General features: G+C 38.3%; 1 protein-coding gene across 5 annotated transcripts in view; it reads right to left on the minus strand.

Moving 5' to 3' along the window:
• The window catches only part of LOC127428483 (neurexin-2-like), a 574,215-nt gene that overhangs the window by 450,927 nt on the left and 97,808 nt on the right, over nucleotides 1-25,480 (minus strand). For all 5 annotated transcript variants that reach the window (XM_051676890.1, XM_051676894.1, XM_051676891.1 and 2 more), the window contains exon 3: nucleotides 5,383-5,403. In XM_051676890.1, the coding sequence (XP_051532850.1) occupies nucleotides 5,383-5,403 (21 nt within the window). The remainder of the gene's footprint in view (nucleotides 1-5,382; nucleotides 5,404-25,480) is intronic.

Genomic DNA, 25,480 nt, shown 5'->3' on the forward strand with positions numbered 1-25,480 from the left:
AGAAAACCGCGCACCCTGAGGCCACGTTCATTGTGACCGGGGACTTTAATAAAGCCAGTTTCAAATCAGTCTCACCAAAATACCATCAACACATCAGTTTTAACACACGAGGGGACCAGGTTTTGGACCATTGCTACTCTCCCTTCCAGGACGGCTACAAATCCCTCCCCCGCCCACCATTTGGCAAATCGGACCACTCTTCCATTCTGCTTCTGCTCGCTTACAGGCAGAAACTGAAACAGGAAGCACCCACCCTCAGAACGATCCAGTGCTGGTCGGACCAATCAGATTCTACGCTACAAGACTGTTTTGATCACGCGGACTGGGAGATGTTCCAGTCCCCTCTGATGACAACATCGAGCTTTACGCTGATAGCGTAATGTGTTTCATCAGAAAGTGCATAGAGGACGTCGTTCCGACCAGAACAATACAGATCTACCCGAACCAGAAACCTTGGATTAATAGCGATGTTTGCGTGGAACTTGATGCGCGGACCTCTGCTTTTAATTCCAGGAATGCGGAGGAGCATAAACAAGCCAGTTATGCCCTCCAAAAAACAGCAAATCAGAACAGCAAAACGTCAGTACAGGAACAAGACTGAAGGACGGTTCAACACCACCAACTCTAGAAGCATGTGGCAGGGAATTAATATCATCACGGACTTTAAAGGGAATAAAAACTCCACCGTGAACACCACTGCCTCTCTCCCGGATGATCTAAATACTTTTTATGCTCTTTTTGAGGGAAATAACACCGCTCTCGTGGCCAAAGCTACAGTGGTTAGTTCACTCTCCGTCTCTGTAGTGGATGTAACCCGATCCTTCTGACGGGTGAATATCCGCAAAGCCGCGGGTCCAGACGGCATTCTGGGCTGCGTCATCAGAGCGTGCGCGAACCAACTGGCTGGTGTTTTTACGGACATTTTCAACTTTTCCCTCTCTTTGTCTGTAGTCCCCACATGCTTTAAAACGTTCACCATTGTGCCTGTTCCAAAGCAATCCAAAATCACTTGCTTAAATGACTGGCGTCCTGTTGCTCTGACCCCCATCATCAGCAAATGCTACGAGAGACTAATCAGAGATTACATCTGCTCTGTGCTGCCTCCATCACTAGACCCATTGCAGTTTGCTTACCACAAAAACCGCTCCACTGATGATGCCATTACATCTACAATACACACTGCTCTCTCCCACCTGGAAAAAAAGAACACTTATGTAAGAATGCTGTTTGTAGACTACAGCTCAGCATTCAACACCATAATGCCCTCCAAGCTTGATGTGAAACTCCGGGCTCTGGGCTTAAACAGCTCGCTGTGCAGCTGGATCCTGGACTTCCTGTCAAGCAGACGCCAAGTGGTTAGAATGGGCAGCAACATCTCCTCATCACTGACCCTCAACACTGGATCCCCGCAGGGCTGTGTTCTCAGCCCACTCCTGTATTCCCTGTACACACATGACTGTGTGGCAACACACAGCTCCAATGCCCTCATTAAGTTTGCTGATGATACGACGGTGGTAGGTCTGATCACTGACAATGATGAAACAGCCTACAGAGAGGAGGTGCACACTCTGACACACTGGTGTCAGGAGCACAACCTCTCCCTCAAAGTCCGTAAGACAAAGGAGCTTGTGGTGGACTTCAGGAGAAGAGAAAGAGAACACAGTCCCATCACCATCAATGGTGCACCAGTGGAGAGAGTCAGCAGCTTCAAGATCCTGGGTGTCCACATCACTGAGGAACTCACATGGTCCATCCACACTGAAGCCGTTGTGAAGAAGGCTCATCAGCGCCTCTTCTTCCTGAGATGGCTGAGGAAGTTTGGAATGAACCGCCACATCCTCACACGGTTCTACACCTGCACTGTAGAGAGCATCCAGACTGGCTGCATCTCCGCCTGGTATGGCAATAGCACCGCCCACAACCGCAAAGCCCTGCAAAGGGTCTTGCGAACTGCCAGACACATCATCAGAGGTGAGCTTCCCTCCCTCCAGGACATATATACCAGGCGGTGTGAAAAAAAGCTTGGAGGATCATCAGAGACTCCAGCCACCCAGGCCATGGGCTGTTCTCACTGCTACCATCAGGCAGGCGGTATCGCAGCATCAGGACCCGCACCAGCCGACTTCATGATAGCTTCTTCCCCCAAGCAATCAGACTTTTGCAGTCTTGATCTCCCACGATCAAAATACATCAGCACTGCACTTTATTACTCTTACTCTTATATCTCACACCGGACTGCCATAAATTATATTATTATTATATTATATTCTCTCTTAACAACACACTGGCAACTTACTACCAACCGACAGCCTGAATGTCAATACAGTACAATACAACCTACTGTACATTTTATATATACTACATATACTTTTTTATTGTATAATGTTTATTCTATATTGTGTGTATTGTATACTGTACAGTGTATGTTATTATTTGTATATTGTGTGTAATTATGTGTATATTAGATTTTAAATTGTGTTGTAAATCTGATGTTTATTGTAAATTGGTATATGTCCCATCACTGTCACGACTACTATGTTGCTCGGAACTGCACCCAAGAATTTCACACACTATTGCACTTGTGTATATGGTTGTGTGACAATAAAAGTGATCTGATTTGATTTGAAGTGTTTGGTGAAAACTGTTTTTTATTTTTTTATATTTAATGTCTGATAATATATAGACATTATTCTGAATATATATAGAATATTATTCTGAGTTAAATATAAACTATCATAATGATCATGGAGGATGGGGGGCCAGTGGGGTGGCCAGTGTTTTTGAGGCCACAATTCATATACACTTTGAATATTATAACTACTGCTTTAGAAATAAGGTTTGTTAAATTAAGGTAATGTAGTTTTGTTTTCCATACCATGAAGTAAAAAATCAAATTCAAAATGTTCCAGATGCTTAGATGAGAGATATATATATATATATATATACACACACACACACACACATACACACATACTGTATATCCAGTATATACATGATATGCAACTACATAGTTACAATAAATATTAATTTATTACAACTATGTAATAATCCAACTTCGCACGTGTGGATGACCATGTACTTAAAGCACCACTGATGACCATTTTTGACTTAGAAAAAAACCTGAAGAGGGTAAGTATGGTCAGTGATGACTGAATTTTTCATTTGGGTGAATTATATCTTTAACAGAACTGATCAGATTCTGATCACTTCTATTGAGATTGGACATTTTGATCAAACATCAATGTGAACTGTAAGACCATGATTTGGACAGAAAAACAAAAATTCTAATGTCTGCTTCCTGCTACAATACCTTCATTTTCCAGTGAATGCCCAGAGATGAACATGCACAACCACAAACATCCACTGGATTCCATGTGATGGAATTTGAATGTTGTACATGTACCAATTGATGCCACAACTAAATCGAGCTGTTTAGATGTCACATTACATTGCAGAGAAGGTGGCAAAAAATTGGAGTGCTTGCGTGTTCCCTTGAATGAGTATCATGAGTGTATTCATGCATTCTGCACTGGAAACAAAGTGCTGACACAGTATGAAAGCTTTAATCCAATAAAGACACATGCACTTTCTGTAGCTATATGGCACATCCCTGTCCAATTCTAGCCACTTGATGTACTCCTAGCGTTTTAACTCTTTACAAGAGAAATGGTGGATTATTAAAAGTCTAGGTTAAAAGCGCATGTTCTAAGGGAAGGCCTTTGTCATCCACTAGTGTAAGTGTGGCCTTTTACTGTAGATAACCTCCTTCTGTATAGAACACAGGCAAAATTAACACATTGCCTGTGATCACAGGCCTTCAATACTGAGGAAGAAAGGAACATTGAGGGTACATTTTAAATAGCACAGACCATTATTAAGAGTAGAATGTTCCATTTTGCAAGACTCAAGTAGTCTTACAAAAGGCCTGTGAGGAGTGAGGGTAACATTATTTTGGCTTCTTAAAGGGATAGTTCACCCAAAAATAGTTACAAACCTGTATGACTTTCATGGAACACAAAAGATGTTAGGCAGAATATTAGCCTCAGTCACCATTCACTTACATTGCATCTTGTTTTCCATACAGTGAAAGTACCATACAGTGAATATATATTCCAACTAAATATTAGAGTATGCAACTTTTTTTTTGTATGTACTATTGTGTTCCGTGGAGTAAATTATGAAATTATTTTCATTTCTGGGTAAACTATCCCTTTAATATTTACATTTTCAATCTGCTCACAGAAAAAAAAAATAATAATAATAAAAATAAAATTAAATAAAATAAATAAAAAAAAAAATAAATAAATTTAAAAAAAAAAAATCGCTGTGCTTATCTGATAACAGTATTTTAACATTGGTTGAATAATGCAGCAAATAATCATTTTCAATCCAGGACATCACATCGGCTCAGAGGCAAAAAATATAACACATTTGAAACAACCAATTAAGCAATCTATTAAATCGGACACATTTTTCATAACTAGCTTTGAAAATCAATATTAAGTTGATAAATTTACCAGAGAGCCTCTGGGTAAGCTATCTATAAAAAAAATAAAAAAAATTATATATATATATATATATATATATATATATATATATATATATATATATATATATATATATAATAATAATAATAATAATAATAATAATAATATATATAGAGAGAGAGAGAGAGAGAGAGAGAGAGAGAGAGAGAGAGAGAGAGAGAGAGATCCTTAAAGCTACATACATCGCAAACCATAGCTTTTAAATTTGATCCTTTAGAGGGAAGGCGGGGGAAAAACCTATATACTTGAGCTCTTCATTAGCAATACATTAGCAAGCTTTAACTGTGTGTTGTGGACTGTCAAGTCTTGCCTTGCATGATTCATCTCAAAACCTGTTTGTGCCTTAACCGCAAGGTTCAATTTATCTTACCCATGAGCTGTATATGGCAGAGTGGTTTTGCATTACCACTGCCAGCTGCCTTAATCCCAGCCCTGGTTCCACTTACTTGGCCTAATTCAGCATCAGAGATCTTTTAAAACTGCAGGGCTGGAGTCACAAGCCTTCAGCCCAGCAAACTGGAGACCCACCTCTCTGTTACACATTGATTTTAAAATCTCCCACAACATAGCCAGTACAGCAACAAGCATTTACTCAGTGCCTTGCTGGTGCTCAGCAAACCATTGGCACATGTAGAGCTATCACTCAAGTATATCATGAATTAAGGCTAGGGTTGAGTTCAGGTGTACAGTTTTAGTCCAGCTTGAGTGTGTCAGCAGAACTGCAGTACAAACTGACAATGCCTTTGCAAAGTAGCAGAAAGATGACACATTACAAGCTGTGTGTAATGCAGTCAGCTCTAGTATCAAATCTGTAAAGAGGAAATATTGTACTTACCTCCCAAAACTTGCTGGAGAGCTGCTCCAGGCACAAGGGAAAAGGAAAAGAGAAAAGTAAATCAATCAACAACACTGCACAGACTGTTTTGTGTGTGTGAGTGAGTGTGTGTGTGTGTGTGTGTGTGTGTGTGTGTGAGTGTGAGTGAGTGTGAGTGTGAGTGTGTGTGTGTCATTCAAGCTGTTAAAAAGACTTTAACTGATGAGCAGAATAAATGTCATTGCTGAAGATAGACTGACCCACACTTAGGCTACAATGCCTACTATCACAATATCCAATTCACTGAGGTTTTAGGCTATGGCTGAAATTTGAAGAGTTAGTTCACACACACACACACACACACACACACACACACACACATAGTGTCATCATTTACTCACATTCGTATTGTTCCAAACCGTAGGACTTTCTTTCTTCAGTGGAACACAAAAGGAGATGATGAGAGAATGTTAGAAACCGACAGCCTCAGTCACTACTCAAGTTCATTGTACAGATAAAAATGCCAGGAAAGTGAATGATAACTGGTCACTCCCAAACTTTTTACTTAAGATCTCCTTTTGTGTCCCATTGAAGAAAAGAAGTAATACGGGTTTGGAACAACATGAGAGTGAGTAAAAGTTTTTTGGGATAAATTATCCCTTCAAGTACTGTAAATATAGGCTGTCTGAATGTTACATCTTACAGACTAAAATGATCTAAAGGAAAAAACTATTGGATGATAAACATTATGCAGAAAATAGGCTAAAAATGTTTTCTACTATTAATATAATTTAAAGGAATAGTTCATCCAAAATGATGCTTCCATACCTTAACATACAAAGTGTGACTTTACATCTTTTAGGATTGCAACTTCATGCTTTTATTAAAGGAATAGTTCACCCAAAAATGAAAATTCTCTCATTATTCACTTAACCTGATGCCATCCCAGATGTGTCTGACTGTCTTTTCTCAGCAGAACACAAATGAAGATTTTTAGAAGATAGAGCTCATAGCATCAGAATAAGTGAATAATGAGAGAATTTTCATTTTTGGGTGAACTATTCCTTTAATAAAAGCATGAAGTTGGAATCCTAAACGATGTAAAGTCACACTTTGTATGTTAAGGTATGGAAGCAAAACATGGGTAACACCCTGCAGATTTAAGAAATGTCTATGCATCAGGAAAAAAAAAAAAACTTGCTAAGAGAACAAGCATTCAGTAAACTAAAGAACTGTAAGGGGAAAAGTCCATTTTAAGCAGCTACAGAATGTTATTCAAGTATTTAGTAGGATTTATCAAACCATTACCATATTAATAAAAGAGACAAAAAAGTGAGAGTCACGTGATGCCATGCGAGGAGCGGACGTGTAAACAGCGAGCTCTGCGCACTTTGCTAGTTTTTAATTATTTTTGTGTCATAAACCGGTGAGATTCGATACACCCTGCTACATATCTGTTCTTTGAAGTCAACATGGCAAAGAATTCAAAATCCTCAGGCTCTGGAGATATTAAAAGACACTTACGTGCTCAAACTGAAACCTCAGACAGGCCCGCACATCTGGGACTCAATTTGGGCAGTGCAGTGGGAGAAATTCAGCGGCAACTGGCAAGCATGTCTGTGATGTTGACAAAGATTGTTGCTGACTTAGGATCTTGCTGTAATACGTCGATCGATTACTGCAATGGAAACAAAATTCTCTGAGTTGGTTACAAGAATCGGGGACGTCGAGAGACGGATCGATTATCTGGAGTCATCGGAGAGGGAATTAGCTGCTAATCCGCTAGCGACCAAGACAGACTTGCAATGCGTTTTGGAAAACTGGAGGATTTGGAGAATTGTAGCCGGCAAAATAACTCATCAAAATAAGAATCACAGCATTTTCTTGTTCCCAGACTTTGCGAATCCGACAAGAGAGAAACATGATCGAGTCAAGGAATGCAAGAAACACTTATATCAACGGAAGGTCGCTTTTGCAGTGATGTTCCTGGCCAAATTGAGAATAAATGCTAAGGATGGCCGCAAAATATTTATGTGCCCAAAAGCAAGCATTGTCTTTCATAGAAACAATGGGGTGAGTAAGCCATTTGGTGATTTTCATGTGGCCCCCGAGTGAATTCACTCGCTGAGCATACACTCGACTGTCTGAGGCTGGGCGCCATTTTGTTTCTTTTTGTGTTGGTTCCACCTAGCGACTGGAGTTTGTTTTGTGGAATAACATTCCTTCATGAATCTCTTGCATCAACGGAGGATCGCTTTTGCACTGATGTTTCCAGCCAAATTGAGAATAGATACTAAGGATGGCCGCAAAATATTTACATGCCCACAACAAGCAATGTTTTTCATTAAATCGATGGACTGAGGAAGCCATAGGGTGCTTTCACACTGGCAGTTTAGTTCGAAACAGAGCACAGTTCGCATGAAAAACTGGTAATGTGAAAGCTGTCATGCGGACCGGGGAGCGCACCATGGTTACCGAACCAGAGACTACCTGTAGGAGGTGGTCTGAGTTCGGTTGCAATGGAACTGTAGCACGATTTGCGTGAATGTGAAAGCAACTCGGACTCGGGTGCGGACTCGTTCAGGAAGTAAAGTAACCTGCGCATGCGTTTTTCATTCCTGAAAGTCCCAAAAAAGTAATGACACCACAATGACATCCAAGTACAATCAACACTATAAATACTGTCTGTCTGTCTGTCTGTCTATCAGTATACCTCATAAATGCTATATATAAATACTATTATAGGTTATAAATATAGGGTATAATAGGAGATGACAGTGTCGATAACTTCATCTTGGACATGAGCGTGAGTAAGCGTGCAGTGTAAACAAAGATGCAAATTAATTCCTTGCAATCAGCTGTCTCCTCAAAAAAACGCCGTTTGCGAGCAGCAGCAAGCCGCCTTCCCCTGGACATCTGAGTTACGCCATGAAGCGCACATATATGCAGTTGTCGTTCACTCTGCTGTGCATAATGGCACCAAAATAACAAAAAAACAAAAAGTATGATGAGTCGCGTTGTGTTCTCCACGCGTGTTTGTGATGACGTAAGATGAACGCAAATGGACCGGGGTTCGATAGAATCAAGTGAGTGTGAAACCAGACCAACGCTGCGGGGGGCACCGGGAACAATCGCACTCTGAATCGGACCGCAGCAAATGTGCCCAGGGTGAAAGACCCCATAGTGGGTTTCTCACATGGCCTCCAAGTGAACTGACTCACTGAACATACAATTGACAGTCCGAGGAAACTCGGCGCCTGTTATGTTTCTTTTGTGCTAGTTCCGCCTGGCGGCTGGAGTTTGTTTTGTGGAATAACACTCCTTCGGGACAGTTGTGGTTGAATCTGCTCATTCTTTGCACTGATGCCTCCTGTTGGCTGGAGTTTGTTTTGTGGAGTATTTTTTGCGGGACATTGAGGGGATTGGGTCATCTGCTGCACTTGTGAAACAGCCGGCTCACTGAACATTCGTTCGACTGCCCGAGGAAACTGAACAGAATTTTTTTTTTTGTTTTTCTTTTTGTGCTGGTTCCGCTAGCGGCTGGAATTTGTTTTGTGGAGGAACACACCTTCGAGAATAGCTTAGAGAAATAGTTTTGTGAATGAATCTACACGTTCTTTATGTTTATCCTGCCTATTGGCTGGAGTTTGTTTTATAGATTATTTTCTGTTATGTACTTCTGTCTCGCAGAATTTGTATAGAAACAACGGATTTGACCAATCCAACGGCAAAGTTGTTGCGGGCACTCTCGTAGGCGTACATAGACTATTTGAGTTTAGAAGGATGGACGCCGGTTGGTGCTGTCGTGAGCGGGGTTAATGCGCATGTTTTTTTTTTTCTGTATTTTTTTGTTCTGGGGGATGTTCAGGGTTTGACTGTTGCACTAATATTGGAATGTGGTCTTTATAATTTTATTTTTGACATTCAATATATTTTTTCTGATATGTCAAAATGTCAAATGTTAATATGAGTGGATTATCTCTCTCCACATGGAATGTGAATGGGTTGGGACACCGCATAAAAAGAAGGAAGGTTATTTATTTTCTTAAGCGTAAGAAATTTGATATAGTATTTCTTCAAGAAACGCATCTTTCCCCACAGGAAGCTGAAAAATTTGGGAAGATATGGGGTGGACATGTTTTCTTTAGTGCTGGCTCGTGTAAGAGCAGGGGAGTCATTACGTTGATAAGTAAGCATCTACAATTCAAATGTCTCAAACAGATTAAAGATAAATTAGGAAGAGTCATTATTATTTTAGCAGAAATTCAGGGGCAAAGGTTGATTTTGGCTAATATTTTTGCACCTAACGCTGATGATCTGGGCTTTTTTATAGATCTTGAAGGGATGTTGCAAGCCGCTGGCACCCCTCATGATATAATATTGGGAGTAGACTTTAATCTTTTGATGGATTCTGTAAGGCTGGAACCAGGATGTCTACGCCATTTCCGGTAAAAGTCAAAGAACTCTCACAAAGAAGAGCATCTCCACCTGAGACAACACACCCTACTGAGTACGGACCATAAAACACAAATCTCACTCACATCTGCTCACTCTCTCACACCTCAGGTCATTTAAGAGTCACCAAAATCCAAGTTATTTATTATCCTGTTCTGTAATGTAAAATATTTTCTGATCATACATGTTTGGAATCATTCAAGAGGTTTCAGTGCAACTGGTAAAACGGTCTCATTTCCTTTCAGCAAAGTCAAATCACAAGTAAGATTTAAGAACTTAGTATTCTATCATATACTGTATTCTATCAGGGGCATGCCCCTCCCAGGTCTCTCACATGAACAATATGCTGTATGCAGATTAAGTGCATTCTTTGTAAACATCAAACGATCTACTCAATTACAAGTTTCAAAGGTCTACTTACAACCCCCTAAATTGTAAACCAAATCCTGAATAACATCAAACAAACACATCTGAAATAACAATAGAATTGTTTGGTACTTAAGGAAAGATGGCAAAGGAGACTGGGAATCTGTAGTCAGATCTCCTGCACAATTGCTGTGTGTAGTTTTCTCTACCAGGTATGCAATTATTATTTTTTGATGTATGTTTGAATTTGACTTATTGTCTAAATGGAATTGATGAATGTATTATTTTATCTGGTAAATAAATGTTACATTTGAGTTTATTCTGATTTACTCTGAAATTATTGTCTTTAGTAGATTATGTTAAGTCCATGTTTCCGCAAATCTATGACCACGTTAGTAGTGGACTAAAGCTCCGTTCTGAGTGGAGCATGGGGCACACTGACTGAGACTTTAGAGCTCCGACTAACAAATTTGCATTAGTTCAAGTGTCCTTAGAGTGTACAGGCTCGATATGGAACTTCTGTTTAGGACAACATGAAGTTGATCGACCAACCTAAATAGGGTGAAGTCTAAACCTCTGGTTATTGTAATATTTTCTAGCTAAGTGTACATAGGAAACTATGGCATGATTATATAAAGCTATTTTTAACTTAGGTAATGTTGGTCTGTCTTTGTAAATTTTAGCAGTCATGACCTCTGTATAAATAACGTTACTCTAATTAAGTGTCTACTATCTAAGGGGACTAAACAAAATATTTTTAGATAAAAGAGCAAGCATGAGCAGCCATCTAAATAGTATTTAGTCAATTACCTCTGTCTAATGACCAAGACTGGCGTGTTTGTGATCGTGAGATCCAAGTACACGGCCGGCGTGAGACTCTCTAAGCGATATAGGAATCCGAATGAATGAGTACAATATAAGAGTTAAATACGATGATCAAATGTTAAACCAAATTTAATAATAATAATAATTAAGATTGGAATTGTAACGTCTGTGTAAGATCAGTGATGGCTAATTACACTTTGTTTAAAAAAAAAAAAACCCTTTTAGCCTTTTGACATTTGCATATAAATTACTGACCTGGCCTCCGCGTTTACATTTATATGGGTGCTAAATTGCAGATGGTCTTTATCACTATCAAAAGGATGCTAAAACAGGTCGCCTCTGGAGTGTCTCCATCAAGCTTCAAACACATTCCACAGAAAGGGGGGTGACCCCCGTGCCAAGCACCAGAGCAGTTGTCTGTCTCCACCAATTCCAATACACGTCACACACACACCTAAAGACATTTTCTCTATTTAGGCCATAGTAAGCAATTATAAATGTATCTGCTATATGCATGTGTTGTATGTATATTCCCCTATTATATTAACTTAGTTAAAACCCTTTACTTGTATTAGTTAGACGTTAAATGCCTATATTCAAGTGTATGAGTGTATCTCTTATTTAATATCGTCTGGAGGTTACCTTCTTGGTATCAAAATGATCTTCTCTTTATTTCTCACACAATAATGTACACCATGTGATCGTGAAATGCATAGAACAATTCTTACTATGTTTTGAATTAAAAGCTGCACTAGCGGTCCAGATCAGCAATAAAATGCGAATGGGCCATAAACGGAGACAAAGGATGTCTCTCCCGCTCAAAATGCATGCCTCTGATTGGCCACTCCACCCACAAAATGGGTGCGGCAATGAACTATTAAAACTCCAGAACGCAGACTAATCATCGCTCAAAACTCTTCTTCTTGAGACCAACACACTCCAAAACTCTCCTCTTGAGTTTAACCTTCTGGCAGTGTTTACCTTCAAGTAACTTTGTGGATTTGCTGTGGACTTCTTCAACTCACTCCTAAAGAAATCGTCGAGAACCTCGTCTACCGCATCAAGACTCTTATTCAGCAACAAACCAATGCAAGTAACCATTTACAACTGATTAGATGCGTGTTTAAGTTTGAACCCCTTTTAAGGTGAATTGTGTCTCTGATGATTCTCATTTAGGTTGTGGTTAATTGATGTGAAATACTGCCATTCTTTGCTCTTCTCTCTCCTTTCCTTACTTTCCTTCATTCTATATATGTATGTTTTGCTTAGTTTGTTTGTATGTTAGTTATAGTTTCATTTATTAAATCCCTTATATTCACAATTGATTGTCTCTGTGTTCCGCTCACAATTCAAAGTCACTGAATGTTACTCCTTGCTACATGCTAAACTACTGCTAGCACTGTATAAGTAGGAAGGCTATTGTTCCTTGGCCAGGAAAGTAATCTTCCTAGAATTGATAAATAATTATATTGTCTGCTCGGTGGACGGACAGATCAGATAATTGTAATATCGATTCTGCTACAGTTAATTCTAAGATCTAATCTAAATATTTATTATTAATTATAACCAGTTATAATTAATTATAAATAATTCCCTTTTTAAGCTAATTTGCTACAGAATATTAATATATCCATGGAAACTTTTATAATTGGAGTCGGATAAATTAAACGGGGATAATAAAACAAATAATATAGTTATTTAATCGGAACAAAATAACTTAAACTTAATGCACACGACAAGACAGAACACGCAGGAGACCTTCAGCCATGCCAGTGGATACCGTCCTTGGGCCTTTGGGTGGCTTCCCCCTTGCAATTCAGTCCTTGATCATAATGAAGCAAAAGTGTGTAAGCCCCCTACAGCAACACTGATGCTCCACAGTATGTGTAAAAATCTTGGTCTTACAGATATTTAGAGACTTTTAAACCCATCTGGGAGGGACTATAAATGTTTTTCCATCAGTCCATAAGATTTATTCTAGAATACATTTTTTTTTATATATATATATATCCAAGTCCCACATTTCATCTGTTGCTGATTGCTCAATTGGAAACATTTTAGTCTCAGATCACACCCTGGTGAGTTTAGAGGTGCTGCCACATATGGAGAAAAAGTAGTCATATAATTTGCGCTTTAATGTATCCCTTTTGCAAAATACTGATTTCCAACAAATGTTAAAGGCTGAAATCCATGTTTATATGGAGACCCACTAGTCCTCAGTATCCTCTGTGGGCGTGGCTTGGGAGGCACTTAAGGTGGTTCTTAGGGGTCGGATCATACAGTATGCCTCATTCATCAAAAAATCCAAAGCACGAGAACTTGTGGAGTTGGAAGGGAATATTAAAAATGCCGAGGCAGAGCTGAAGGGTCGAATGTCATCTGATGGCCTCAGAGAATTGACCCTACTGAAATACAGATATAATACAATTTTGTCTTGGAAGGTGGAGTTTTGGCTATTCAGGGCAAGACAGTCATATTTTCAGTCAGGGGACAAAGCAGGGAAGCTTTTGGCTAGATGTATAAAGCAGATAGAGTCTTTTTCTACCAATCCCTCAATGAAATCTGCAGGTGGTAAAATATTTACCTCAGCCATTGATATTAAAAATACTTTTAAATAATTCTATCTAGATCTTTATAGTTCCACATCTTCATCCACCAATAAAGATATTAGAAACTTTGTGGAACCATTAGAACTCCCTAAACTGATGACTAGGTAAAAAAATTCTCGTGATTCTGAGATAAACTTGGAGGAGCTTGCCGAGGTAATCAAGGCCTTGCCTACAGGCAATGCTCCGGGGCCAGATGGCTTTGCCGCTGAGTTTTTAGATCTTCTTCTACAGAACTGGCTCCACTTTTGTTAGAACTTTATACGGAATCACTAAGGAAAGCTTCCGCCAACCATGACACAAGCCTGGATCAGTCTGATTCTTAAAAAGGACAAAGATCCAAGCGAGTGTAAGAGCTACCGTCCAATTTCCCTGATCCAGCTAGACGTTAAAATTTTGTCAAAAATTTTGGCTAACCGATTAAGTTATGACATCTCTTTTACATATAGATCAGGTGGGGTTTATTCGGGGCCACAGCTCTTCGGATAACATCAGGCGGCTAATTAGGGGCAGTGGTGGCTCAGCGGTTAAGGCTCTGGGTTACTGATCAGATGGTCAGGGGTTCAAGCCCCAGCACTGCCAAGATGCCACTGTTGGGCCCTTGAGCATGGCCCTTGACCCTATCTGCTCCAGGGGCGCTGTATCATGGCTGACCCTGCACTCTGACCCCAGCTTAGCTGGGATATGTGAAAAAAAAAGAATTTCACTGTATATGTGCAAATGTATAATGTGTGATAATAAATATAATTATAATTATTATAATTAATTATAATATCATGTGGTCAGTGGCGAATGAGCAGACTCCGGTCGCTGCCATCTCACTTGACACTGAAAAGCATTTGATATGGTAGAATGGGATTATCTTTTTAAGATTTTGGAAATATATGGGTTCGGGAAGACTTTTATTGGATGGATTAAGTTACTTTATAGACACCCAGTAGCGGTGATACAAACAAATGGATTCATTTCAGATTTTTTACACTGGACAGGGGCACCCAGCAGGGTTGTCATCTTTCCCCATTATTGTTCTGTCTTGCCCTGGGAACCATTAGCTGCCGTGATAAGAAGGGAAGATGATTTTCCAGGGGTGATGGTGGGAGGCATGGCACATAAGCTTTGCTTTACGCAGATGATGTTTTATTATTCGTCTCCAACCCTACTGGATCTATGCCTTGCCTCCACACAATTATTAATTAATTAAGTCCACAGGATACAGAGTAAATTGGTCTAAATCCGAAGCTTTGGCTCTGATGGCACACTGCCCAGTAACAGATTTTTAGCCGGGTGCTTTCCAGTGGCCCAAACAGGGCATTAAATATTTGGGCATTTTATTCCCAGCAAATTTGTGTGATTTGATTAGAGTTAATCTTGACCCCTTAATAAATTTTTTTTCGAGCAATGTGGGCAGGTGGGCTTCATTACGTTTATCTATGATTGGAAAGGTTAATATTATTAAAATAAATTGTATTCAAAATTCAACTACCTGCTACAATCTCTCCCTGTAGATGTCCCCTCTCTTATTTCAAGCAATTTGATAGCATAGCGAAGTCCTTCAACTGGAATGGAAAGCATCCCAGATTACATTTTAATACGTTACATAAACCGATTGACAAAGTTGGGCTAGGCCTACCCAAGATTTTGTTTTATTATTATGCATTCGGTCTCAGACATTTGGCTCATTGGTCGCTTCCACCTGAGAGAGCCCCTCCCTGGTTTGGTATTGAACAGGAAGCTCTTGCCCCTATTTTGCCACTGCAAAGCTTTTCTATTAAACTAATCGGAGAAGTTAAGTCACACCCCATTATTTCACATTTGCACAAGGTATGAACAAAAGTGTCCAGAGTGTTTAATTCGGACATTTATTTAAATGTTGCTTCGAGCATATGGCTAAACCCAAAATTGCATATTAATAAGTCCCCTTTCTGCTGGTCAGAGTGGATTGTGAGGGAGGTTAATACGCTCGGTGACCTATCTGACAGTGGAGTGTAGAGATCGTTTGAAAATTTGGTCCAATATTTCAGGATTCCCAGATCTCAGTTCTTTAGGTATTTACAGCTGCGCCACCTAAAGGGGCAAATACTCTAGAAGTGGTGATAACTGCTTTTGGAAAGGGTCATGAGGCATCAGTGTATTACTCCCTATTAATTCAGAGTCTGGGGGATGGAGCTTCAACTTCTCTCAAGAGATTTAAACTTGGTACTGGAAGAGGGAGTGTGGACTAGGATTCTAAAAAACATCAAGTCTGCATCTAGAGATTCAAGGGTGCGTCTGATGCAATTTAAGATATTGCATCAATTATATTGGACAACCTCTAGATTGTATAGTCTTGGTTTTAAAGACACACCCACCTGCTGGCGATGCAACTCAGAAGACAGGGACACAACCCATTTTTTGGGGGGATGTATTAAGATACAAGAATTTTGGTTGAGGGTACAGAGATTTATGTGTGATATATTGGACACACAATTTTCATTTTGTCCCAGACTATGCATCTTAGGTGATGGAGTGGTTATTAATTTTGGGGATAGCCACTTAAAAAGTTGGGTCCTAGTCGGAGTTATGGTTGGAAGTGTTGGGCCTCATGTATTCAGATAGAAGACAAGGGCAGGCCTAACACAACAGTCATAAATCTTACTGATAAAAACCGTGCCAAAATCAAACAAAGGGAGTCCAAAACAGACTACAAATCCCATGAAGCCTTGCTCACTAAATGATCAAACTCTCAACTCCTATTGGATGAGGCACACAACAAAACGGCCCTCAACCATGACGTCATCGGGAGTAGAAATAACTCTGAGATCCTTCCGGGAATTGCTTTCAGCAACTTTGCTCACCGGGTGTAGATGCAGCTCATCGCTGCTCTCAGGTGTAGCCTCGTGGCACAAGGAAGTAACTTCCGACTTGAAACTGTGGCCATACAATCTCCATCTCGCTGGACGAGTTGAGAATACTATGTGTTCCACCGAACGCTCTAACGGATCCGAAGGAGACCGCCGAGCAATCCGCATCTTCATCCGTTTGCCTGCCGACAGAGCGAGGAAACGGCCTCCAGTCATCACCCGAGCCTCGAGGAACCGAGTCGGAGATAAAGGACGGATGAACACATATTCTACCTGCGTCCTCATACGATTCAAGTAAGAGGTTTACATCTGGGCAGAGATAGAATATTATAGTGTGTTATTCTTGTGTATCAAGGTTATTGCTTGTACAGTTTACGGACCGCAGAGTACGCTCATTGCTGCTAATAATACTCAAGGTATTACTGTAATGTACTGTTATCACAAATGAGATTTGCTGTGTTGTAGTCCAACCATGTTGGACTGTTGTGTGTTTCCACCATCGCGGGTGAGACCGGCAAAATGAGTTTACCCATAAGAGAACCAAAGACCGCGGATCAGTTTACGAGCCATCCACCGCGTCTCTAAGTGATAAACTAACAGCTGCTTTATCTCCCACGATCGCGAAACCGGCTTTGGTGCCGCCACTTCATTCTCTCTCTCTCGTACTAACCACACACATGCGACCCCTCACAAACATTCTCGCACACACTTTTGGCTAGTAGACAACTTCGTGATAAAGCTCAGCTTTGTCCCTAAGTTATCGTACAAGCGGAGACACGCGGTAAACTGGTAGACGCCATTAGCCGGCTTCTCTCCGCCCACATTTGCGGCCATATTCTCTGGCCGGAAATCTCACGTGACGTACTCTCCACGAGGGTCACGTTCACCATTTTTTGCGTGTCACACCTTACACACACACACACACACACACACACACACACACACACACACCTTCCTCTCATGTGTTATAGGCTTATTTTGGTTACCATATCTAATCATGTCACTTAGTTTGTAGTTGTAAGTCAGAAGTTTTATTGACTGCATTGTATTGATTATTAATTGATATTACTGCATAAATAAACTTTGTTATATTTCAAAGAGAAGTGTTTTGGTTTGTTTTGTATAAACCGGTGTCAAATGCTGACAAGGGATGTCAGTGGTCGGATTCAAGCCTTCACTGTTTCTTTTCGAAAGTAGATATTCTTCGGATGTCGATTTTCCTAAGAGAACAATCTAATATTGAGACTGTTATACTATCTGGTTATTAGTCCCTGATTCCAGGGTGGTGCCCCGGCGATATTAATCCTTATTAATATTCTACTGATTTTGATAATTGATAATTATCTTTGATGACTGTTGAATTTGAAGGATCAATAAGCTAGTGTTAATTATAATCAATGTTCCATTGATTTTAATAATTAATGATTATCTTTGATAATAATTAATGTTCTATTGAATTTGATGGTTATCTCTGATTATTGATGTGAAGGATTAAAAGAGCTAACATTGATTCAAATCCATGTTCTATTGTCAATAATCTTTGATAATTATTAATTATTGCTAATAACCAAACCCGCTCCTGAACGTAGCGCACTACATTTACTGGAGCCCCGTATGAGGTTTTAATGAGTTAAATTCTATTATTTAATTTAAATATTATTTAATAACTAAAGAAATAATTATTAATTATTTATCATAGTAACACTGATCTAAACAACCAGTAGAAACTACAGAAGGCAAATTATTCTTGGGGGTGGAAGACGGCTGGGGCACCCTCGTTTCAGGAGTGGTGCGGGGTGATGGGCAGGGTGGCAGCATTGGAGGAGGCGATTTTTAGAAGGCTGGCAAAATTGGATTTATTTAATAGGAAGTAGGGTGGATATTTGGCTTTTTTGGAGGGTTCTTGGGGAGGGGCAGTGGAGAAGGATTTTTAATTTTTAGTTTGATGTGTATGTGCATTCTTGTTTTTGAAAGTATATTTTTTTAGGTTTGTATTTTTATGTTGTATTGTAAGTGACCACTGTAGTGCGTGTTTGTGTTGGGTGGTGGGGTGGGGTTGTTCGGGGGGATGGGTTTAATTTATATAACTGATTCCATATTTTATGTTGTGTTTATTTGTCTTATAGATGGAATCAATAATTTTTATATAATATAATATAATATATATATATATATATATATTATGTTTGATCCCAAAATACTTTTTTTTGTTTGTCTCTTTTTATATATATATATATATAAAAAGAGACAAACAAAAAAAAAGTATTTTGGGATCAAACATAAGCCACATGCATTTCCAAATACACAGCCCATATTATATGATGTACCTTTATCTTTCATAATACTTCCAGAGCAAGTTCTCCAAGAGGCCAAAAGGACAGCTGCTAACTGAATGAGTTACTCGAGACAGTAGGACAAACTCAGGTAAGCAATGGGCCAAGCTTCTTTAGCGTGAAATAAATGGAGTCAGGGGAGGAAGTCAAAGACTTGCAAGGTGGGGCTTGTGTGGAGCTGGATGGTCTGGTCATGTAGGGTGAGTCAGATCATCGTTGCCATTGTGATAATGGGGAGAATGTAGTTGTGAAAAAAGGTTTTTTTGCAGCTCTTAATGGAGGGGGGCAACAACACTCACTCTAAAACACTAATGAGAACACAAGGCAGCTTGCACAAGGTGCCTTGCTAAATGCAAGCCCAAGAGACTAGCCTATGCCCAATTAAATAGGAATCTGTTATTTCACCATTTCACAATGATGCGATCATCATTATGCAGCCATGGAGATATGACTGAGTCTGTGAGAGCACCCAGGAGAGGGGGAGCTAATCTATGATATATTTTCCTAATGTGTGTTCATTTTAGCCACTCAATGGCAACAAATTAAATCTGATCCTATAGTTAAAGCCAAGTTATGCTGGGCAGCTTGATCAGTAAACATATGTTTTAGTATGGTATAGCCCCAAATGTATTTGGACACAGGGTCCAAAATGAACTTTTTAGCCCATCATCAAATAAACAATACCGCAAGCATGTTTAAAAGTGAAGTGCTTTTTTAAAGAATTGTATTGTTTTATTATTTATGAAATATTTAATTGCCAGATAGTCCATTTAGAATTATTTTATTTAATTTTTTCAGATTATTCACTTATTACAACAAAACTAAATTTGAATTTTAAACTACATGTTATTAAGTAACTCTCATGACTTTCATGAGCCTAAAGTACGCATAACACAGTAACAGTTCTTGGTTTGAACTGATTCAAAGAGCCGGCTCATAGATTTACTGCTGACTAGGGATGTCCTCATACCATTTTTTTGGAAAACGAGTACAGATACTTCCTTTTTAGTAATCGTTGATACTGATACCCGTTTTTTTTTTATTTATTTTTTTAGAAATCCATACCAACAGTTTATTTAAATTTTATCATCAAAATTGTGTCAAAATAAATTAATATAAAACTTCAATCAAATTAAAATATAACTATTCATTTTCAACATAATATTTTTATAAAATGAAGTGCTTTTATACAGAACCTCACAGCACAATCCAAAATACAACATTGGAGTTATTTTTGTCAAATAAAGTGCTGCATAACAGAGCATCACATGTGTGATCTATTGCTTGAATACTATACAATTACTATTGATTTATTATTATTAGTAGTAGTAGTAGTATTACAGTGAATATTACTTACAGTTGAAGTCAGAAGTTTACAAACAACCAAATATATTTAAACTCAGTTTTTCACAATTCTTGACATTTAATCATAGAAAATATTCCCTGTCTTAGGTCAGTTAGGATTACTAATTTATTTTAAGGATGTGAAATGTCAGAATAATAGTAGAGAGAATAATTTATTTCAGCTTTTATTTCTTTCTTCACATTTCCAGTGGGTCAGAAGTTTACATACACTTTGTTAGTATTTGGTAGCATTGTCTTTAAATTGTTTAACTTGGGTCAAACGTTTTGGGTAGCCTTCCACAAGCTTCTCACAATAAGTTGCTGGAATTTTGGCCCATTCCTCCAGACAGAACTGGTGTAACTGAGTCAGGTTTGTAGGCCTCCTTGCTCGCACATGCTTTTTCAGTTCTGCCCACAAATTTTATAACGGATTTAGGTCAGGGCTTTGAGATGGCCACTCCAATACCTTGACTTTGTTGTCCTTAAGCCATTTTGCCACAACTTTGGAGGTATGCTTGGGGTCACTGTCCATTTGGAAGCCCCATTTGCGACGGAGCTTCAACTTCCTGGCTGATGTCTTGAGATGATGCTTCAATATATCCACATAATTTTCCTTCCTCATGATGCCATCTATTTTGTTAAGTGCACCAGTCCCTCCTGCAGCAAAGCACCCCCACAACATGATGCTACCACCCCCATGCTTCACGGTTGAGATGGTGTTCTTCGGCTTGCAAGCCTCACCCTTTTTCCTCCAAACATAACGATGTTCATTATGGCCAAACAGTTAAATTTTTGTTTCATTAGACCAGAGGACATACTCCAACAAGTAAGATCTTAGCCCCCATGTGCACTTGCAAACTGTAGTCTAGCTTTGTTATAGTGGTTTTGGAGCAGTGGCTTCTTCCTTGCTGAGCAGCCTTTCAGGTTATGTCGATATAGGACTCGTTTTACTGTGGCTATAGATACTTGTCTACCTGTTTCCTCCAGCATCTTCACAAGGTCATTTTCTGTTGTCCTGGGATTGATTTGCACTTTTCGCACCAAACTACGTTCATCTCTAGGAGATGGAATGTGTCTCCTTCCTGAGCTGTATGATGGCTGCGTGGTCCCATGGTGTGTATACTTACGTACTATTGTTTGTACAGATGAATGTGGTACCCTTCAGGTGTTTGGAAATTGCTCCCAAGGATGGAATTGTCAATTAACAGTCAATTAAACGAGCTCGTAAGAGGAGCCGGCGTCAGCACAACACCAGCTCCACACATTCACAGGCGCTCCCATTTGAAGAGCACATAGCACATGCAAAGTATATATACATTTATCTCAGTGTTTGTGGTTTAATAATCACACTAAGAGATATAACATGATTTTAATCTGTGCGCTGAATTTTTACAGAATGACATTCATACGTCAGATTGTATCAGAATATTTTTACGATCACAAGTACAAGTGCATGAGCGCAGTATCCCTACTGCTAACTGAGACTTTCGATGAGCAGAGGGACTAGCTAATGATTATGAACTTTGGCTGACGATTAATTGTCAAACAAATAATTGTGATTATGACGATTAGTTGTCTTTTTTAGGGCTATGACGATTAGTTGTCTTTTTTAGGGCTTTCACAATGAATTGTCATATAAATTGTCATATTTCTTAAGATGTAATTGTGCTTTACACACCTTGTCTTTTTTTTTTTTTTTACATATTTAACCTCAAATATATAAATCAAATAATAAAATAGTGATATATGATTTCCTTTTTGAAGGTTTTAAAACTGTATAAATGACAAAAAAAAAATTTAAATATAAAAATATTTCAAAATACTTAAAATAAGTCTCTCTTTTTGGTCTACTTTAGTTTTGGTCAATTTTACATTTACACTGTTGTTTTTGGAACTCATTAAAAATCTATATTTGAATTTTTAAATATATATATATTTATATATACTGTATATATAAAATCTATATTTTTATTATATTTACATTATTTAATAATATTTTCCAAGTATACAAATATATAATCCAATTATCCATTGCATAGATCCAAAAATATGCAAAGGGAAGGAATGATGAATCTGCACTCAAAAATGGGCTAAATCACACATCAATTTATTTATACAGAAGCCCCAATATTATGCAATAGTAAAATATTTCTGTCTTTATTTTAATGCTATTTGATTAAACCTAGGAATGCTTATTTCTCATGAAGCAAAACCTTTGAGATTTTCTTTTTAATCATTTTATCACTCCACAGAAATAAAGTAAGCTTGTGTCATGAACACTGCGTAAATGAACCCGTTATGACAAGGAACATTTGCCATTACACAATCGTTTAAAGTGAAACTGGAGCGCTTTGCACTCACTATCAAAGTTTATATTTTTTTATTTATATTTTCACTGGATTTTGGCACGAGCCTCTGCTGACGAAGCTCCCCTCAGAGTGCTTGAGAAGCACTTCAGACACTCTTCTGGACAGGAGCTGCTCTGGTTGACATCCACGGTGCAGCTCAGTGACGCTCAGAGTTAAACTGAATGACACACAAACGACTGATGGCATTTATATACAGGTATTTGCTTAAAATTCCCTTATTTGGGCATTAAAATGTGACTGGAATTTAAAGTGCACAATAATCGCGGTTATCTCAAATGAATGTGGTTAGAGCAAATTAGAGCCCGACCGATATGGGATTTTTGAGACCGATATGATACTGATTTTAGAGAGGGAAAATTCACAGATTACTGATATGGTGGTGGATATACAGTATTTAATTTTTGAGCTGGAATGAAAACAGACCTTTTCTATGTGGATTTTTCACCGATTCTGCACCGATATGACTATGCAATGGTACTCAGAAGGCTGCTTTCTTAAACAAATATTTTTATCAAAGAATATTTGACATTATTATTATACATTGTCAACAAATTCTAGAAATGAACATTGAGAAAATAAAGAATAAATAAAAATACAATAAATAGCTTAATAAACATCAGTACTGTATGTTTAGCATAAGTCAACTGCTGACCATTTAAATAAAGATTAAAAAAATATAATAAATAGCTAAATAAACATCTGTATTACTGTTTAGTATCAGTCAAATGCTGACTATATTAATTCTGCCGAGTCAAGATAAACAGTGACAGCGGTGTTACACTGTATTCTGTTATACATGTTCAGGGGAAATTTTCAACGGTGGAAAACCAGACTTTTAAATATTACATTTTATAAATGACATGACTGGAATTGTTCGGTTGAAGGGGGTACCAAACTGTGAATCCTAAACAAAACAGTTTGGTGAATACATGTTTACTCATTAGCTTCCACTCAGCTGACAGACGTTGTTTATTTTACTTTCCAGCATTATGTCTCACCAACTAGGTAATAACATAGCGTGAAATCAACACTCAACAGACAAAATCCACCACCGCACCGTTGTCTTCTGAGCTGCAAAAAGAAAAGTTTACCTTTCAATCTGCTATATTACTGACTGCACTGACAAACTATAGCTGGCTAACAGCAAACAGACATGAGTGACATGGTTGTCAGGGACAAGGTTAATGTTATATTAGTTATATTGAAGAGGGAAAATAATGGGTTAATTTTTTATTAAGTTTCCAGTATGTATTTAACTGACTAGTTAACAACTTACCGTGATGACACCACTGAACTCCGTTACCATCAGTTCAGCTCTGTAAACAATGGAGTCGGAGCACGCTCTGCTGGACAAACTACGATATGACACCAATTCTAAAGCATTGTTTTCTGCATTACATGTTCTGAAAAAAGTTTTCATATTGGCGCATATCGGTAAAATATACGCCAATGCCGATACTGATATATCGGTGAAAGGCTAATATTGGCCGATAATATCGGCCGACCGATATATCGTCACTAGAGCAAATAACCACGGTCAGACAGTTATTTAATAATCGTGACAGGCCTAGTTTCATGTAAACACTGACTGAAGACTACAGAACCCCACTGATGACAAAACTGGAACATGTTACATTATTTTACAAGCTGACACAAACTGACAAAAAAGCATGCCAGAGTGGCGTTTGACACTGCAAAACTTACAAGCCAAATAGCAAATTTACCCACATTTAGTGCTTGGCAGGTGTTAATTTCGGACCCGGTTTGGACACTTAGGCCACATTTAAAATGTAAGAATGTAATTGCATTAGATAACAAAACATCAAACCAAGTACAGATTTTTTTTTAACGAAAGACAGCACAATCACACTTTTCTGGTAAAACATTTCAGAAAAAGTTTTTCTGTGGTATAAATGACAGCACAATCGATATAATGTCTTAAAAAAAAAAAAAAAAAAAAGTATCTGAATAATCTTTGGTAGTCCAACCAGACATGTGGAAGATGTCCATAGTTAATGTGATGAACTACACCTGTGGTTACTCTGCAGGACACCTGTGTGAAACTTAAGTAGAACTGACTTCATACATCCACTTAAAATGAGCTTGAGACCAGTTTGTTAAAAGTCACTATGGAATTGGCAAGGAAAAGTTATGAGAAAAGATCTAGCACAGTGTTCATTTTTTCCACAGTTTTTTTGTTTCAGTCATAGTTTTAGTCTTTTGACGAAAATATCCTTTAAAGTTAGTCAATATTTTGTCATGTCATATTCATTCACTTTAGTACATTTTAATCAGACGAAAATGGCAGATCATTTTAGTCAATGAAAATAATATCTTCTAGTTAATGATGATGTGGAAAATGGACAAAAAGTGTGTAAAACTATAACACAAAACTTTAATGAAATATGTTTAAATTTTTTTTTATTTTTTTTTTTTTATTTAAACATGTATCAAACATACATACTGTCCTTGTTGTGAAAAACCTGAGCTTCTGAAATAAACATGAATAGACTGTAGTACTTTTTAAAAGTTAGCCTACTGTATTCTGAATTGTTTATGCTTTAGAGACTTAATTTTCCATAAAAGAATATGCATGCAGTGTGTTTCTAAAGAAAAAGTGTACTCACAACGCAAGTTACGCAACAAATTATGCATATTCTGACTAGCGTGTTATTCAGTTCAAGTTAAACTGTTCATTCGCTTCACTGTGCAGATTTAAGTTGTTATATTACATATATGTTGTGGATATAGTGATTAAAATCATGTATAAATTGAATGACTTTGAATGAGGTATTTAACCCATTTTAAAGGTTAATTGTGTTATCACGTTCAACTCACGCAGCTCAAGAGAAATCCCCAACATACTGGATTAATGGATTAGATGAATCAATCTAATATCTTCTATATACAGATTCTCTAGATGTTTCTTCTTCTGTTTATATCCTGTGCTGTTAATATCTTGCAGTATAATTTTTATCTTG

This window comes from Myxocyprinus asiaticus, chromosome 38, assembly GCF_019703515.2.
Source record: "Myxocyprinus asiaticus isolate MX2 ecotype Aquarium Trade chromosome 38, UBuf_Myxa_2, whole genome shotgun sequence".
Classification (NCBI taxonomy): domain Eukaryota; kingdom Metazoa; phylum Chordata; class Actinopteri; order Cypriniformes; family Catostomidae; genus Myxocyprinus; species Myxocyprinus asiaticus.